The sequence below is a fragment of the Sinocyclocheilus grahami genome, unplaced genomic scaffold (assembly GCF_001515645.1).
Source record: "Sinocyclocheilus grahami isolate Dianchi unplaced genomic scaffold, SAMN03320097.WGS_v1.1 scaffold678.1, whole genome shotgun sequence".
NCBI lineage: Eukaryota > Metazoa > Chordata > Actinopteri > Cypriniformes > Cyprinidae > Sinocyclocheilus > Sinocyclocheilus grahami.
The window spans coordinates 157,013-175,303 of record NW_015505857.1 but is presented as its reverse complement, the minus strand read 5'-3'; the positions used below and the strand labels follow the sequence as shown (position 1 = coordinate 175,303).

Sequence of the window (18,291 nt, the reverse complement as noted above, 5' to 3'; positions counted from 1 at the left end):
TACAGATCATTTGATATGTACTGAGTATTTATGCATCCATCTGTGAAGGCTGTAGGCTGTCAAACACACACAACTGTTAGCCAATCATACGCATTATGTGTGATAGATGTCATTATTGAATGGAAACATGCAAACAAACGATAGATACTTGTATGATCACATGACACATTTGTGCAGTCACTGTCCATCAGCCTGAGCGGTGTGTGTTCACCTGTGTGTGTGTGTGTGACAGGAGTACATCCGCCGGCAGCTGGAGGAGGAGCAGAGGCACCTGGAGATCCTGCAGCAGCAGCTGCTTCACGAGCAGGCCATGCTACTGGTGAGAGACGAGTGCTTCACCTCAGCTCACACACACAGACAGAGCTGCTTCATAAAGACACCGCATCATTATATTGAATTGCATGCCAGTCAGACTGTTGCTGAGGATCATTTCAACACTTGATGCAGGAGAAGTGACTCGGGCGCAGAGCATGTGAGCGAAGCGGAGCGGTGTAACCGCGGTGTGTATTCCGCTCACGCTCGCCGTAAACCAATTCCCGCTCAGACATAACATTTCTCTAGTAGGCCTTGTTTACTGTTTGTACCGAAGTTCTTGGATAATTGTCTAAAATTAAGCATGCTGATAAATAGCAATTATCATGTTTCAGAGCGAAATTCTTACATTCTTCTTAATTTTATTAATTGTAATGTATTAATTCAAGTTTATTTAATATATGAATCTAACCTTAGCAAACCTACCTAAAATGCAAAAACTGAAAAAGTGTACTTTATTTCCATGAAAATAGCATAGAGATGAAATGTGGATTATAAACCTGGATCATAAAGCCTGTGAAAAGCACACAGAAGGCCGGCATGAATTCCTCCTGCTGCTCACGACTCAAAAGCATTGGGCAGCTTTGGACAATTTTGCTGTTTGTCATCTCATCCCATCTCATTTATCAGCAGAACTATAATGTAGTGCCATAGTGTTGTTCACACACAGTATGGAAACACACAAATGCTGGACATTTTTAATTTGTATTTGTTATTCTTTTAATTTTGTTTGGCCATTGTTACTGTTCTTTTCTTACAGAATTTCTTCATAGTCCTTGTTTTCTGAATGATTCTTTCTGTTAAGATCATATTATAATGTTATTGTTTATTGTAAAAGAAAAAAATATATATATATTGGTAATTGCAAGTTTACCCCAGCAAAGGAAAACAGCGTTGACTTAAAGCATTGCACATGCATGGACCCAGACATTTACCTTTCTCAGTTCCAGAGATCAGGGCCTGTGACAGTGTTGGGTTCAGGCTGGAAAGACGCTTCTAGTCCCAGTCCTGTAGAGATTGGGCAGAGGAACTGCATTAGGGGTCGAAATCCCCTGCTGCCCGACCTGCTCCAGCAGAGTCAGCACTCTCCCCCCTCTTCCTCCTCTCCCAGCAGCCCTGCCCTGTCCCCCCTCAGTCCCTCGGACAGAGTCCCGTGCCTAGCGGAGGTACGTCTGCCGTGAGCCGCAGTGACGGCCTCAGCCACTGGCTCCAGTGCAGTAGAAATGCAGTGTAGTGCTTCTCTGGTGTTCTGATGGTGGGAGGTTTTAGCTGTCTGTTAATGGTTCTAACTTTTTATGCTACTAATTCTTTTGGCAAACTTCTAACTTCTTCTAACTGATTAACCAGCATCATTAACTGGTGAATAACACTTAACTGATGAGCCAGTCAAATTTGGTAACACATGCTCAAGCATTTTTTTCTCCCCAACAAGTTTTACTGGCTGAAATGAGGCTCATGTGACTGATGCATATGTCGTGCAGTAGTTTTTATTTTAACATCTCAATAAAAAAAATTATAAATAATAGTTTCTAACAAAAGCAGCCAAGACAAAAAAATAATAATAATAATAAAATAAAAAATTAATGTTAAGTTGGTAGCTTGTATGGCCAATTAACACAGAAGCAGTAGCATTTGCCAGTTTCAAGTGGTTATGACCTAACTTTTTGTATTATTCAATGAGGAAAGGGGGCGTTGAGGCGTCGTGATGAGGTAAAGGGGCGTTGAGGTGTCGTGATGAGGCAAAGGGGGCGTTGAGGCGTCGTGATGAGGTAAAGGGGCATTGAGGTAAAGGGGCGTTGAGGCGTTCGTGATGAGGTAAAGGGGCGTTGAGGCCTTGTGATGAGGTAAAGGGGCGTCGAGGCATTGTGATGAGGTAAAGCGGGAGTTGAGGCGTCGTGATGAGGTAAAGGGGGCGTTGAGGCGTCGTGATGAGGTAAAGGGGCGTTGAGGCCTCGTGATGAGGCAAAGGGGGCATTGAGGCGTCGTGATGAGGTAAAGGGGCGTTGAGGTGTTCGTGATGAGGTAAAAGGGCGTTGAGGATGAGGTAAAGCAAGCATTAAGGCATCGTGATGAGGTAAAGCAAGCATTGAGGCGTCATGATGAGGCAAAGGGGGCGTTGAGACGTGATGAGGTTAAGGGGATGTTGAGGCGTCGTGATGAGGTAAAAGGGACGTTGAGGTGTCGTGATGAGGTAAAGGGGACGTTGAGGCGTTGTGATGAGGTAAAGCGGGCGATGAGGCGTCGTGATGAGTTAAATCAAGCATTGAGGATGAGGTAAAGCAAGCATTGAGGCATCGTGATGAGGCAAAGGGGGCATTGAGGCGTCGTGATGAGGTAAAGGGGACGTTGAGGCGTTGTGATGAGGTAAAGCGGGCGATGAGGCGTCGTGATGAGTTAAATCAAGCATTGAGGATGAGGTAAAGCAAGCATTGAGGCATCGTGATGAGGTAAAGGGCTGTTGAGGCAAAGGGGGCATTGAGGCATCGTGATGAGGCAAAGGGGGCGTTGAGGCATCATGATGAGGCAAGGGGCGTTGAGGCGTCGTGATGAGGTAAAGGGGGCGTTGAGGCGTCGTGATGAGGTAAAGTGTTACAATGACGGCAGTCAGATGCAAAGATCTACCACAATGTGAGCCCAGAATGTGGAGTAAACAGGTCAGTTACATTAAACTCTAGTGAGGAGGAATTTTAGTCTGAGTTACAGTAATTATGGTTCCATGACCTATCTATGAAAAGATCAGACAATGTGATTTCTCATGGCATGAGCCCCTGAACAATGGCATAATACAAGATGAGGCAAAGGGGGCGTTGAGACGTGATGAGGTTAAGGGGATGTTGAGGCGTCGTGATGAGGTAAAAGGGACGTTGAGGTGTCGTGATGAGGTAAAGGGGACGTTGAGGCGTTGTGATGAGGTAAAGCGGGCGATGAGGCGTCGTGATGAGTTAAATCAAGCATTGAGGATGAGGTAAAGCAAGCATTGAGGCATCGTGATGAGGTAAAGGGCTGTTGAGGCAAAGGGGGCATTGAGGCATCGTGATGAGGCAAAGGGGGCGTTGAGGCATCATGATGAGGCAAGGGGCGTTGAGGCGTTGTGATGAGGTAAAGGGGGCGTTGAGGCGTCGTGATGAGGTAAAGTGTTACAATGACGGCAGTCAGATGCAAAGATCTACCACAATGTGAGCCCAGAATGTGGAGTAAACAGGTCATTTACATTAAACTCTAGTGAGGAGGAATTTTAGTCTGAGTTACAGTAATTATGGTTCCATGACCTATCTATGAAAAGATCAGACAATGTGATTTCTCATGGCATGAGCCCCTGAACAATGGCATAATACAAGGTTGTTGTTGTTGTTGTTGTTTTTTATCAAAGTGTGGTACTGGGCTTTTCTAATCACTTGTTTACAAAGACGATCATATTGACGTGGGCAGGGATCAGTGTGATACGCAGCCAGTTGATGGTTGAAAATACATGTTTTGAAGACAAGTACACAGTACACATTATCATTACATGGATTCATAGTACAAGATTTCAACCATTTATGACGATTAATTTGAAAATTGTAGATTGGAGAGTTGCATGTTTCGGACAGGGTTTAGGTGATATTTGAGGTGACATTAGCTATTTGAATAGTTAGCTACAGGTTACAATATTGTTACAAAGGCAAAGCTGGAAACTTAAGCCGTTTAGAAAGATGCCACTTATGCTTCATGCAGATCCAGTATGTTTTTATTTTCGGAAGTTGAGGTCCAGTTTGTATCAGTAAAGAATCATAGAGAAAACATAGAGGTAAAATGTATGTATCTAAAAAGTGATAATTACACATAAAAAATACCTACATTTCTTTTATTTCTGTCCGCCTTTTTTCTCTCTCCCTTTCTTGCAGATCATTTACATATTTCATGTGACAGTACAATAAAATGAATAAAACCATCAGCACTGACGAGGAACTTAGCTGTATATTTATTTATTTTAAACTATTTATGTTAATACAAAACATTCTCCTGGTTAAACCTTCTTCTCATTTTCTAATGAAGTTCAGCACTATTCTGCACTAAGTGGGATGTTTGTTCATATTATTGATTTTAAAAACTATTGTCTGATTATTTGGTTATTGGGCAGATTTTTCCAATTTTATTATCTTATTATCATTATTTTATTATTATTATTATTATTTATTAACACCTTTTTTTGTGATGTGACCCCATCGGTACAGGGTAGAGATTGAAAAACAGTGATAACACTCATTAGCTTAATTAATGATTTTTTTCTTCTTTTCTGGTTTGAAAACCAAAGTTAAAACAACATCTCAGTATATGAGGGAGGAGTATGCTCTTGAGTTTCTCTACATGACTCGTGAGAAGGAACTCTTTCTTTGCAGCGTTGTCTCTGATTACAGCAGAGAATTCAAATCTCATTTAACTTAGCCCCAGAAACCAAGAAAAGACAGTTTCTCAGGGTTTCTCCTTTAGCTTGCTTGCATCCATTTCCTCCACTTTTGTTCTTTCTTTCTTAGAATTGTAATGACCGTTGTTTCCATCAGTCAATTCATCTTTTTTCCCCACCAACCACCATCAAGTCATTCAGCATGTTTTGTCATCGGTGTGTTTAGTTGTAGCTGTTAGACTGTTAGTCTTAAGCTTTTTACAAGCATTATTACAATTAATAAACTAGAGAATGCTTATATTTTGAGTGTTATTCTGCTCTTTAACTTTGAGGTGCAACTGTTTGTTTAGGTATTTTCTCATTCTTTGCTCCTAATGTTCTCACAGACTCCCACCGTGCCGAAGCACAAGTCTTCCTCGTCTTTCACACCCTTCATTGACCCGCGTCTCCTCCAGGTCTCTCCATCCACCGGCAGCGCGCTCAATAATGCTGGTAAGTGTGATGACTGCAGTTCCCTGTGTGGCCAGCAGAGGACAGTCTCATTGCTGGAGCATCATGGTCCACTGGAAACACGGCCATCATAAGAGCCTCACGCTCACCTAACCTCTAGTTCTGCTGCTGTTGAAGAACACGACAAACAAGTTCAAATAATTTTTTGTGGTAATCAGCATTATGACACAAATGCTGTCGTTTGAACCCAAAATAACATGACAGAGATTTTGATGTTTTAATAATAATCAGGACAGGATTATCATGTCAATCATTTGACCTTTTTGTCAGATCTGATGTTCGCTCAGCCTTCTGTCGCGCAGCTGCTGAACTTCTCATCAAAACAACAGCTAGCGTTCAGACACGATAAAGCACGATATGCTTTTCTCTTGTTCTTGAGTGGAAAAATTAACATGAATGCTTTATGAATGATTTTAAACAAATATAATAATTTATATGAATTTTTTTGCTCCTTGGCAAACGAGGGATATTTTAAGTCCAGTCAAATCAAATGTCATTAAATTACATGTTTTTAAAATTATATAGTGGTTAATGTAATACACCACCATTCATTTTTTTAATGGTTTTGAAAGAAGCCTCTTCTGCTCAGCTGCATTTATTTGATCAACAATACCAAACAAACTAGTATCACAAAATTTCACTGTTATTGTCCAGCTCTAATCTGCTAAATGTGATTATAAGATATTATAAACGTAAACGTTATGATTTTTGTTTTATTGTAAAGCTGCTTGAAACGACGTGTATTGTGAAAATCTCTACATAAATAAATGTGGCCTGATTTGACTTGGTTCCTCAGGTTACAGTAATGACGCTCGACTGCAGGAGGCTCTGCGGCAGGACGCGTCTCGTAAGGGATCGGTGGTCAACGTCAATCCTGTCAACACACGGCCACAGAACGACACGCCAGAGATCCGCAAGTACAAGAAGAGGTTCAATTCAGAGATCCTGTGCGCTGCTCTCTGGGGTGAGTGATGTTAAAAACCAGAGCCCACAAAGAGCATGTCATGATTCCTGATCCAAAAGACAGAATCGAGCACCAGAGTCTGACCGTAAGGGCAGGAACAACCAATCACCAAAATCAGAGGAACCAAGGCTCTGTGATATTGATATGCCAGTGCACGTTTTAGCATTTATTTGTTACATGTGCAAAGCATTATTTTGAGGAGTTGTTCACTAGTTACCTAAGAGCTGACACTGACTCTCAAACCTGAAGTAGTGAAGTGAAACTCCAGCAGGATTTGCTCTTAGCAGTGAAAGAAGTGTGGTTCAGTCTTCAATTACAGCAGCTATGAATCCAGTACTACAGAAACACACAACGACACTACAGACTGCTTCTTCTCAAATCACAGAAATATCAGGCCTGTGTGCTGTGTATATCACAACAAGACTCTGAAACAACTTTCTATTTCGGCTCTCTGCCTTCAAACCATCCTTCATATAATCAGAATCAGAAGAGTTTTATTTCCAGGTATGTTTACACATATGAGGAATTGGTCATGGTGACAGAAGCTTGCACAGCACAGACAGAAACTTCTCACCATCCAGTCAAGTCCAGTCAAAAAAAAAACTGCATGAAAATTTTTGGGGTTTCAGAAATGCGTGACATTGCAGGAGAAAAGTAGGCTTTGAACAGTGTCATGTGAATTAACACTCAAGTTCCAGTTTACTGGAGTGTGTTGATGATGCCAGAAAAGCATGATTGAAGACCCACATTACTGCATCAGTAATGAGTAATGAGATCAGCGAGTCATCTTGAGGTGGTTTCTGGATGCTTGTGTGTGCTTTGTTGTCACTGAATCACTGCTGGCCATCAAACATAGGCAGTGTGACTTAGGTTTCAGTGATTTTGTACATGTCAGTGTGATTGGGACGTCAGAGGACTGTCTGAAGACGTGTTTCCCTGTCTTTCTGTCTTCTCTTCAGGTGTGAATCTGTTGGTTGGGACGGAGAGCGGCCTCATGCTGCTGGATCGCAGTGGTCAGGGGAAAGTCTACCCGCTCATAAGCCGCAGACGCTTCCAGCAGATGGACGTTCTGGAGGGACTCAATGTGCTTGTGACGATATCAGGTAACGCAGCCTCACTTTAACAGGCGTGATCTCTGGATAGTGAACAGCACAGAAGGCAGGGATGTTGTTTCAGTGTGTTCGTGTGACAGCAGGCATATTTCAGTGTCACTTTGCTGTTGCGTAACATCCTCTCGTGTTATTTGGTTCTCTCGAAGACAAGCACAATGTAGTTCCTGTATTTTCCTCTGTTTCTGTCTCTGTGGTCGAGTCTCAGACATGACGTGTGATGTGGAAACTGTGATCAGTTTAAAACTGAGCAATTGTGCAAATGCTGTTTGAATATTGCGCTAACACATGCTGTAGTTTATCATGTTTAGACGTGGTGAAATATTCCATTACAGACACAGACGCTTTTGAAACAGCTGCGGGATTTAAGAAACTTTCATTGCACTCTTAAGATCCAAATCAGCCTCACAAGGTGGTAAACTGGGGAAAATATTTTGTTATATACAGATCCTCATGTCAACCCTATTGGCAAATGGCATCTTAGGAGCCGCACTCCAGTGGTTTGAGTCTTACCTCTCAGATAGGTCCTTCAAGGTATCTTGGAGAGGTGAGGTGTCCAAGACGCAACATCTAACTACTGGGGTGCCTCAGGGTTCAGTACTTGGACCACTTCTCTTCTCTGTCTACATGGCATCACTAGGTTCTGTCATTCAGAAACATGGCTTTTCATATCACTGCTATGCTGATGAAGCAACTCTACCTCTCATTCCATCCTGATGATCCGACGATAGCTGCTCGCATCTCAGCATGTCTAACAGACATTTCTTGTTGGATGACGGACCATTACCTTCAACTCAACCTGGCTAAGACAGAACTGCTTATGGTTTCAACAAACCCATCACTTTATCAAAATTTCACCATCCAGTTAGGCTCATCAACCATACCTCCTTCAAAAACAGCCAGAAACCTTGGAGTTATGATTGATGATCAGCTGAATTTCTCAGACCGCATTGCTAAAACTGCCCGGTCCTGCAGATTTGCTTTATACAACATCAAGAAGATCAGGCCCTTTCTTTCAGAACATCTTCACAACTCCTTGTTCAAGCTCTTGTTCTGTCCAGGCTGGACTATAGCAATGCTCTCTTGGCAGGTCTTCCAGCCACTTCTATCAAACCTTTACAATTAATCCAAAATGCTGCTGCAAGATTATTCTTTAATGAGCCAAAAAGAACGCATGTGACACCTCTGTTCATCAATTTGCACTGGTTACCAGTAGCTGCTCGCATTAAATTCAAGGCATTAATGTTTGCCTACAAAACCACCACTGGCTCTGCACCCATTTACCTAAATTCATTACTTCAGAGTTATGTGCCTCTAGAAGCTTGTGTTCTGCAAGTGAACGGCATATTATTGTGCCATCTCAAAGAGGCACAGAATCACTTTCACAGACTTTTTCATTAACTGTTCCCTCCTGGTGGAATGACCTGCCCAACTCAATCCCAGCAGCTGAGTCCTTAACCATCTTCAAGAATTGACTAAAACACATCCGTTCCACCTTAATTCTATTCTTACTACTTGTCTTCTTTTTTTTTTTAAAAGAAAGACCCTCTGACACTAGTCCCTAGTCTTTTTCTATTTGCTTGTTTTCTTTTTATTTATTTATTTATTTTTTTAAACTTGCTACATGTACTGTGTTAAGCTAACTGAGACTTCTCACAGCACATATTATTGCCCTTTTGTTGTTCTGATTGCTTCTATTGTCCTCACTTGTAAGTTGCTTTGGATAAAAGCATCTGCTAAATGTAATGGAAATTAAATAGACAGATGAATGACAGCTTATCAGCTCTAACTAATTTATAACAGCACAGAACCGTTTAAAATGAACTGTAAAACTGCGTTCTCCCAAATACTGAAACATGAGACTGGCGTGGGAACCGCCGTCTCCTTGCAGTGGATCTCCGTGTGCCGCTGTTTGACTTCTTTACACATTTCAAAAGCCCTTCAGAGTAAATGAGCTGATACAACATACCTACATATACAGCGAGCACATTTAGCCCAGCACACAGCATTGATCTGGATGTTATGTAAGTTTGGACCAAAAGAGCAAGAGAACTGAACTATTTTTTTTGTAGGGAAGAAGAATAAATTGCGGGTGTACTATCTGTCCTGGCTGAGGAACAAGATCCTCCATAATGACCCTGAGGTGGAGAAGAAGCAGGGCTGGACCACCGTAGGAGATCTAGAGGGCTGTGTGCACTACAACGTTGGTATGTGTTCATATCTGAATGATTCTGTGCTGCTTTGTGATTTCTGCTCCTTAATCAGGCATTGATCTGATCGTCTGCATTTGTCGCACAGTACTTGCACTGACGTGTGTGGTTTGTTTCTTTGTAGTGAAGTACGAGAGGATCAAGTTCTTGGTTCTGGCCCTGAAGAATTCAGTAGAGGTGTATGCGTGGGCTCCCAAACCGTACCATAAATTCATGGCTTTCAAGGTGAATACACTAGAATGACCGTGAGTGTGAGTCGAGCGTGATGTTCTGAGCTGTGCAGGAGTCAGTCTAGTCCAGTGCTTCTCAACTGGTTTGGCCATGGGACCCACATTTTCCCATAGTCATCAAGCCATGACCCACTTTTTTATAATAAAGATAGATAGATAGATAGATAGATAGAAAAACATTTAGAATTGCATCTTTTGTTGTTGATGTGGTTTCTTTGACTGTACACTCCGCGACCCACTCTGAATGCAATATGTTTTTAAGCAATTTGAGCTATTTGTTCTATGCATTAGAAGAAGTGTAAGAACCCGTTTATATGTGTATGCAAACATTGTTCTGGTGGAAATTTTGTGTGAGAGCATGAGTGTGCAGCTTCTACACACAGTTGCTAGTGAATGTTAGCATGCTTTATTTTTAATTTGATAAAAATGGTTCATCTAGGGATTTTGGGGGGCTTCATCTTTCAGCTATGAAATCATCTGCATCGGCAGTGTCATGTAATTGTCCATGAGATTTAATTCTGTGAGTGACATTTTCCAAAGACAAGCACTCTTGGTTTCAGTGATCGTTTACGTGATGACAGAAGGACAGGTTTTCCATCAATGACTAGCAGCTGGTTTCTAGAGTAAGGGAGAGGTGTGACTGGAGTTAGTTTGATGCTCTCGGACACAAACTCCATCCATCCTAAACCTTCAAACCATTTGTGTTTCAGACGTGTTGTTCTCTCTCACCACACCTCCTATTCCTCACTCGAGCACTGAAGCTTTACATGCATTCAGTGGCTATGAACATTAGCAATGATTGCAAATGACAGAACAAAGGCCGCTTGTTAACCCTAAGAACGATAACTATGAAGTGTTTAGCCTCCAGATGACAACTTTAACAATAACAACACAGAGGGACAATATCGGTGGAATCGCTTTCAGAGCGATAAATGATAACAACATTGACAGCCAATCAGAATCCAGCTGACTTTCAAGAGCTTGAGCATTTAAAGTGGCAGATGACAGAACTAATAAACAGAACATTATCATTCGCTGGTCTGGATGCTAATGTAGTTATCGTTCTTGGTGTGGATGGGCCTTACAACTGAGATATGCTGATATTTTTTGTGATCTTGAAGATTCTCACAATGAAAGAATGACAAACCTGAGACGTTTTTTTCTTTGTGTGGTAGTCGTTCGGTGATCTGGTGCACAAGCCGCTGCTGGTTGACCTCACAGTTGAAGAAGGCCAAAGGTTAAAGGTCATCTATGGGTCCTGCTCTGGCTTTCATGCTGTGGATGTGGACTCAGGAGCCGTCTATGACATTTATCTGCCAACTCACGTATGTACTGATGGTGAAAAGCATCTAAGGTTGTCCAGCGGTGTGTTCCTGACCCTTCATCTTCCTCTCTCTTCATTGCTTTAGATTCAGACCAGTATTCAGTCGCATGCCATCATCATCCTGCCAAACACGGATGGCATTGAGCTGCTGGTGTGTTATGAAGACGAGGGCGTGTATGTCAACACCTACGGCCGCATCACCAAAGACGTGGTGCTCCAGTGGGGCGAGATGCCCACCTCCATCGGTGTGTGAAGGATGCCCCCACTGCTATTCAATCCTCATTGTGTCTTTGTTTTTAGAAAGCCAAGTAGTATTTTATTAGTCAGTAACTGTCAGTATCTTTACATGTAGTTATAGTCAAGCTGCAGTGATTTCTGCGTAGTTGAGCTACACTGTACAAGTATTATTGAATATGTGAAGTGTTGAATACACATCACGTCTCACACCAGCCGCTCTAAAGGGAAGAGTTCAGTGCTGGGAAGGACTCTAGCCCAGAACAGCCAAGCTATTAACATTGTCAAAATAGAAAAGCTCTATTTTTATTACAGCTACTGAGGGCGTGACATGTCAATTTGACATCTTTTTTGACTGTCATTTTCCATCTATCTCTCTTTTTTTTCCTTAAAAAATTGCATTTGATGTAGTCTCCCATATCCATATAGACGTTTATCCTACTACTTTAGTTTGCTTTTGAGTGCTGTTTGCTTTCAGTCACTGTATTGTGTCCTGACTGTAAGCCTGGCTTATTTATTTGATAATTCACTGAGATATTAAATGGGCAGGGCAAACGGCCAGTAATGATTTTTAGGGGTCCAAGCACCAGGTGCTGGAAAAACCTAATGTGTTTGTACTGATTTTCTTCTTTTCCTTATTGCTGCCATAAAAGATTATGGGTGTCAGAGACCATTAATTATAGAGACTCCAGACTTGGTCCCAAACGTGCACATCTACTCAGTCACAGACACACCAACCGACTATGAGACATTTTGTTGTAAGGGTTTAGCAGTGACTTTGGACTTCATTAAAATAATTTGTGAGATTTTTAAACATCTTGTGCTTGAGTTGGAGCCCCACTGATGACAGAATGATCTCAGTATCTCAGCATGATGCCACTGGCATGAAGCAGCAAGCATACAGCAGAAGGTTTGGATGGCGACACATGACTGTGCTCTCACCGAAATCCTGGCCTCTTTGCATTCCTTTTCCCAGCATTTGCCATCTCCTCAAATCTCATCCGACTCTTCATCAGCTCCCGCCTCTCAGTCACCTGATGCATGTCCTCTAACCCCCCAGCGCTTCTCTGCTGATCTCAGTGCACCCTAATGTTCACGCTTCAGCTGTTCTCTTCCCCCTGGACCATTCACATATGGCCAGGATCATCACTCTCCTCTCAGTCACGGGTGACCACTATGTGGGAAGGTCAGGGTGGCTCGTGCTCCGGTGCATTTGACCATCCTGTCTCCCGCCGTAAGGTGTCCAAAGCCTCATTCAGACTGTCAAATCTGATTGAAATCTGACCCTGTTTACATAGTCTGAACGGCAACAAACTACATGAAATCTAATTTTTGCAAATACGTTTTCAGCTACATTCATATGTGTTTTGAAATCCTTTTCAAATCGAATTTCTGGAAATGCTTTTCAGTCTGACCGCTCAGAACGGATTTTGCGTAGCTTTTTCACGTTTGCACGCCACGTAAAAAGTAAACGCATCAGAAAACATGGTGAACGTTCTTGCAGAAACAAGGTTGTGTTGTTGTGAATAGCAAGGCAAGTGGAAAATGACAATATACTGCTAGTCTACCCACCCAGTTTTGAGCGCAGCGGAGAGACGGCAGCACAGAACACTGCCTCATAAGACGTAATGTTACGGGCAGCCGTAGTGTAGATGGCATCCAGTGTGAATGATGAGGCCCAGACAGAAGCTGGATGGAATGGGCTCACGGAGGCTGTCTAAGACAGATTAGCTGTGTGAGGGGCTGTGGGAGATCTAGAAGCACTCATAGACATGACTGTGCAGCTGCATCTTCACCTGAGGGTTCACTCCTCACACTCCAGAGCCCATGACTCCTGTACAGTGAGACTGAAGAATGAAAATCACATTGTCTATACTGCACTCAACTTGGCTGTTATTGCTCAACTTCTTGGGAAAAGCCCAAACCTGTCCAGTCCAACACCGTTGACAGCTCTGTCCCGTCCTGACTGCCACACTCACACGGTGATAAACGGGGTGTCCTGCAGGGCCGAGTGGATTCTGGAGCAGCGGGAAACTTCATGGACCAATCGCAAATCCTCAACACCTCCATGGGTGTCCTTTAGAGAAAGGCGGTGTGTTTTGATAACTCCACCTTCAGGAGCAGGTGCTGTTCCATCTGATTTACTCCTTTGACTTCCCTCTGGCTCATCTGACACCACCCTCACTCTGGGTGCTCCTCTGGCATCATCCTGGAGTGGGACCCTCAATGCCAGACCACATGTCTGTTCCCCCGAAACCTCCCTTTGAGCGTCTGGAGTCCCTCCCCAGGACTCTGACCTTCAGGAGGAGTTCAGTTCCTACAGCTGCGCTATCGAGCTACTCTTCCCCATATCTTCTCAGTAGTCGTGCCTCCGCTGTCGAGTCTAAGCATGCGCACTAGTGCGTGTCAGGGACAGTGCTTCCACCGTCTCTTCTGGGGATTGATCAGGCCTCGTCTGTGCTTCCAGTGACTGTTACCTTGGTCCAAAGCAGCTCAACTGAGTCGTGAACAAAAGCAGAGATGGTCAGCACTGATGCTTATCTCCTTTTGTTTTCATCAACATCTGAGCAATTTAAAACCATTTTTCTACTCAACCTGCTTTCTGCGCAAAACTAACTTCATATTAAATATGAATGAATGTTCCCTTATGTTTTTATTTTGTACTATCTGTTTAATGAATTGCATTGATGCACTCAATCAGTCAATCGTCCCCGTCAGCAGCGAGACTGAGAGAGACGGAGTTTAGCTAGCCTAGCTGCCCATGTGTATCTGTGAGCACATTATTTCTCACCGGTGTTGTGTATCTTGCAGCGTATATCCGCTCTAACCAGATCATGGGCTGGGGAGAGAAGGCCATAGAGATCCGCTCGGTGGAAACAGGCCACCTGGATGGAGTTTTCATGCACAAAAGAGCACAGCGACTCAAGTTTCTGTGTGAGAGGAATGACAAGGTGTGTTTTTGGATCCTTTTTTAGTGTTTTTGCTGTGAAATCAGCTCACGGGCCATGCCTGTGATCCCACAAAAACCTGTCCTAAAGCAGTGCATGAAGAAAATGAAGAATATTTTTGAAATTTGAATGAGATTATTTTTGCTTTAAGAATGATGAAGATGTATTATTTCCATGTTTAACAGTAATAAGAGTCTGATGGGAAACTCTTTGCAGCAGTGAATGGTTTTGGTCAAAAATGTGCTTTGTTATAGTGCTGTCAAATCCGACTCAAAGTTTGTGTTTACATAATATATGTGACTGTGCATATTTATATGTATACTGTATGTAAACACACACACACACGTATATATTTAAGAAATATTTACGTGTGTATGTATATATATTCATATTTTTATATATGATTTATATTGTATGTAAATATAAATATATGACATTTATTTCTCGTGAGTGATCTGTGAGTAGTTAGCTGTGGTTTTAACAGGTCAGTGTTGGCTTGTTTCCCGCAGGTCTTCTTTGCGTCTGTGCGTTCTGGAGGCTCGAGTCAGGTGTACTTCATGACGCTGGGCCGCACCTCCCTGCTCAGCTGGTAAAGCAGGAGTCTGAGCTGCTGATGGAGTTTCTCGAAGCGCTGCGCTGAGGCCAGGCCACACGAACGGCCCGAGCCCGCTGGAGGACTGAAACCGGCAAACACACTAACTGAGCCTGCTGCGTGAGGAACGGCTCGAGTATCTCCAGTATTATTGCTAGTCTGTGTAAATGTCTTTCTCTAGAGTTTAACACAATCTGACTCCGCTGAGAGGAGCGCTGACATCCTGCTGTGTCACAAATAGTGGTCTGACAATAGTGAAACACAAAATGGCTTTGTTTTGTCATGTTTTTTTATTTTTATTTATGGCTTGTATTTATTTCTAGCTTGTTTTTTTATTATTACTTGTTTTTACTAAGCAGAGTAGTTCCAGTAATGTGGAGGATTGCTGAGAGCTTGAAACATTTCCTGATAGTGTTCCCAATGTGCTCTGAACAGAGCGTCTTATGAAGTCAGTTAATGGTCATGTGCCGTCACCCGGAAGTCTTATCCTCTTTCTCTTCTGTCATGTGTCCGATGAGTTCAACAAGCATCCCCGCTGGCCTTGAGACGTGTCCTGTCCTAAAGTTTTGAAGAGCATGTTTTTTAGAATCCACGAGTGAAAGCTTGTTCTGGCATTTCATGCGTTGGAGCCGGAACACTGAAACTGAACTGTCCACTCAACATCCAGAGCAGAAACGCGGCTATAAACCTGACATTGGATTCGTTTTGGACGTTTTTCTGTGCTCTTGACAAGTGAATTGTTTTGGAGATGCGTGAATGCAGAGCATCACAAACAGAGTCGAGGTTCCTGTGAAGATCTCTGTCAGGGAAACACTACCTTCAGTCGGATGTGAAAGACTTGGTCATGGATTATGATTATTATGATTTGAAACTAAACTGTGTATATTTAATGAAAGGCAGGACTGAGGAATGACGCGACTGAACCAAATGAAAGGGATGAGCGCTCGCCACACAGCGCTTCTTCTGTTCTGTCTTCTCTTCCTGTTTTTATAGTTTACACACACACACACGCGCATACATGCACGCATGCACACACAGACGCACACACACTCACACACACGCGCGCGCACACACATACACACACTCATACACACACACATACATGCACTCACTCTCACACACACACACTCACTCACACATGTTTTTATGCATTGTTATACCAAGGTCTGGATGTCATAGCTCTTCCAGTGGGATATTAATTCTCTGGTGTTGTTTGGTCATTTTTGATTGAATTTTGTTTCATTTTTTTATTTTGTACTTCTTTGAGATGGTACGAAACTTGGTAAAAGTTTTTGCGCTTGCCATGTACTCACACACGCACACTCACTCACACACGCACTCACTCACACACACACTCGCTCACTCACTCACACACACACACGCTCTCCCTCCCACACACACACGCACTCACTCTCACACACACACTCACTCTCACACACACACACACACACACACATGCACGCGCACACACAGACACTCACACACACACACACACATGCACACACAGACTATTGCACACTCACACACGCGCGCACACACATACACACTCATGCACACACACACGCACACATACATGCACGCACGCATGCACACACAGACGCACTCACTTACATACACACTCATACACACACGCACACACATACATGCACGCATGCACACAGACGCTCACACACACACACACTCACTCTCTCACACACACACAAACACACACACACTCTCTCACACACTCACTCTCTCACACACTCTCTCACACACACACACACTCACACACACACTCACTCTCTCACACACACACACTCTCTCACACACTCACTCTCTCTCTCTCACACACTCACTCTCTCACACACACACTCTCACTCTCTCACACACTCTCTCACACACACACACACACACACTCTCTCACACACTCTCTCACACACACTCTCTCACACACACTCACACACACTCTGCTGCTGATTGGAGTGAATGTGTTGTGGTTACTGGAGGTATTTTCTCTGTTTAGTTCATCTCTCCCCACACACACTATATATTTATATGTTCTATAAGTTCTATATTTGTTACTTGTGTTATTTAGCATTAGATCATTTTAAGATTTCAGCGAAGCTGTTGAGCTTTCAGTGAGATTTGTCATAAGAAGAAGGTGATTGGTGCCAGTGGCAGACACTGAAAGTGAAGCGTACGTGTTTAGAAACAGCCACGAAATGAGAACTGCTTTGGCGCTTTCTTTAAGCTTTAACTTTGAGAGTTTCTCAGTCCTTCACAGTTCAACACAGCTAGCCATTGTGATGTTTCAGTTCTTGCCCTGATCTAGTGACCTGAGAAAAAAAGAAAAAAGGTTTAAACAAGCAAAGTTTTGTGAATCTAATGCTCATTGTTGTTTTGTTTATTTGTTATTTCAGCCATAATTCTTGATTAATGGGTGGTAATAATGCAGCGGGTGTTTCCTCAGCACTGCTTTGACTCTGAAGCTGTTCTTCTGTTTTCAGTCGTGGCACTGTATCGTTCGTCCTCACTCTATATGACAGGAAGTCCTGTATTTTCCTGATGGTCCTTTGTTTTTCTTTGAAAATAAATTGGGTTTACTTTAAGGAGGGATGCGGGTGTTATTTTCCCTGTGTGTAAAGGGATGGTGCAGATGATGTTTCTTCACTCCGCTGTCGTTCCAGTGCATTTCTGCTGTTTGGGAAGGTTTCTGCAGATCGGTCTCAGTGCATGAAGATGAGATGCTCTGCTGCTGGACACACCACATACTCGTGACTGAACTTCTCCGATGTACAGATCTCAGAAATCTCCTGGAGAATGAACACGCGTCAGCTTCATTCACAGCATTCTGAAACAAGTCTTACAGTGAATCTCGTGATGTTATTGAATCATTTCCCTCACGAGTTGCTCATTTTTACATTTACTGGACACTTATCCCAAGTCCTGCAGCAGCAAAAGTGATTCCTGACCCGCACTGCGGGAAACTAGGAGTTTCTAGAGACTGGCTTTCACTTATGCCATGCATTCTGCATATGCTACGTTCTAACTCTTTCCCTGACACTGTTTTTTAGAACAGTTTTTCTAGCTTCTTTTTCTTTTTTAAATCAACACTTGAATGGGTGAGTTTCATTTAAAAAAGCTGAGAAAATCACATTTTTGTAAGACTGTCTGGATCAGATTCAGATCGATGATCAAAACAGATTAAATCAATCGCTTCCATCAAGATGTTTGATGATCGTGGTATTTAATTTTACATATTCATTTGCTTACATACGGGATCGCTTGTTTCTGCTTCTTCACTGTGTTTGAGCCAGATGTTCAACACTCTTTCAGAAGATGGTTTGTGTGTAGATCACACACACTCACACACACACTCACTCAAACACACTCACTCAAACACGCACACACTCACTCACTCACGCACACACACACACTCACTCAAACACACTCACTCACTCACGCACACACACACACACTCACTCAAACACACAC

General features: G+C 42.9%; 1 protein-coding gene and 1 long non-coding RNA gene across 15 annotated transcripts in view; both read left to right on the top strand.

The window, feature by feature from the left end:
- The window catches only part of LOC107559200 (mitogen-activated protein kinase kinase kinase kinase 4-like), a 34,224-nt gene extending 19,033 nt beyond the window's left edge, over nt 1-15,191 (top strand). Inside the window, exons 15-25 of the mRNA XM_016242956.1 lie at nt 233-319; nt 1,113-1,478; nt 5,083-5,188; nt 6,003-6,170; nt 7,130-7,273; nt 9,352-9,486; nt 9,614-9,714; nt 10,895-11,044; nt 11,129-11,288; nt 14,089-14,228; nt 14,735-15,191. Coding sequence (XP_016098442.1) covers nt 233-319; nt 1,113-1,478; nt 5,083-5,188; nt 6,003-6,170; nt 7,130-7,273; nt 9,352-9,486; nt 9,614-9,714; nt 10,895-11,044; nt 11,129-11,288; nt 14,089-14,228; nt 14,735-14,818 — 1,641 coding nt within the window. The 3' untranslated portion in view covers nt 14,819-15,191. The remainder of the gene's footprint in view (nt 1-232; nt 320-1,112; nt 1,479-5,082; nt 5,189-6,002; nt 6,171-7,129; nt 7,274-9,351; nt 9,487-9,613; nt 9,715-10,894; nt 11,045-11,128; nt 11,289-14,088; nt 14,229-14,734) is intronic.
- On the top strand, nt 1,995-3,447 carry LOC107559213 (uncharacterized). 14 transcript variants are annotated; one of them, XR_001605584.1, is made up of 5 exons: nt 1,995-2,081; nt 2,128-2,320; nt 2,851-2,898; nt 3,141-3,307; nt 3,412-3,447. It is a non-coding gene; the product is annotated as an uncharacterized lncRNA (long non-coding RNA). The 14 variants fall into 14 exon arrangements; XR_001605594.1 differs by lacking the exons at nt 2,851-2,898; nt 3,141-3,307; nt 3,412-3,447 and adding exons at nt 2,461-2,533; nt 2,587-2,676; nt 2,776-2,827; XR_001605593.1 differs by lacking the exons at nt 2,851-2,898; nt 3,141-3,307; nt 3,412-3,447 and adding exons at nt 2,461-2,533; nt 2,587-2,676; nt 2,730-2,767.
- Nucleotides 15,192-18,291: the final 3,100 nt, after the last annotated feature.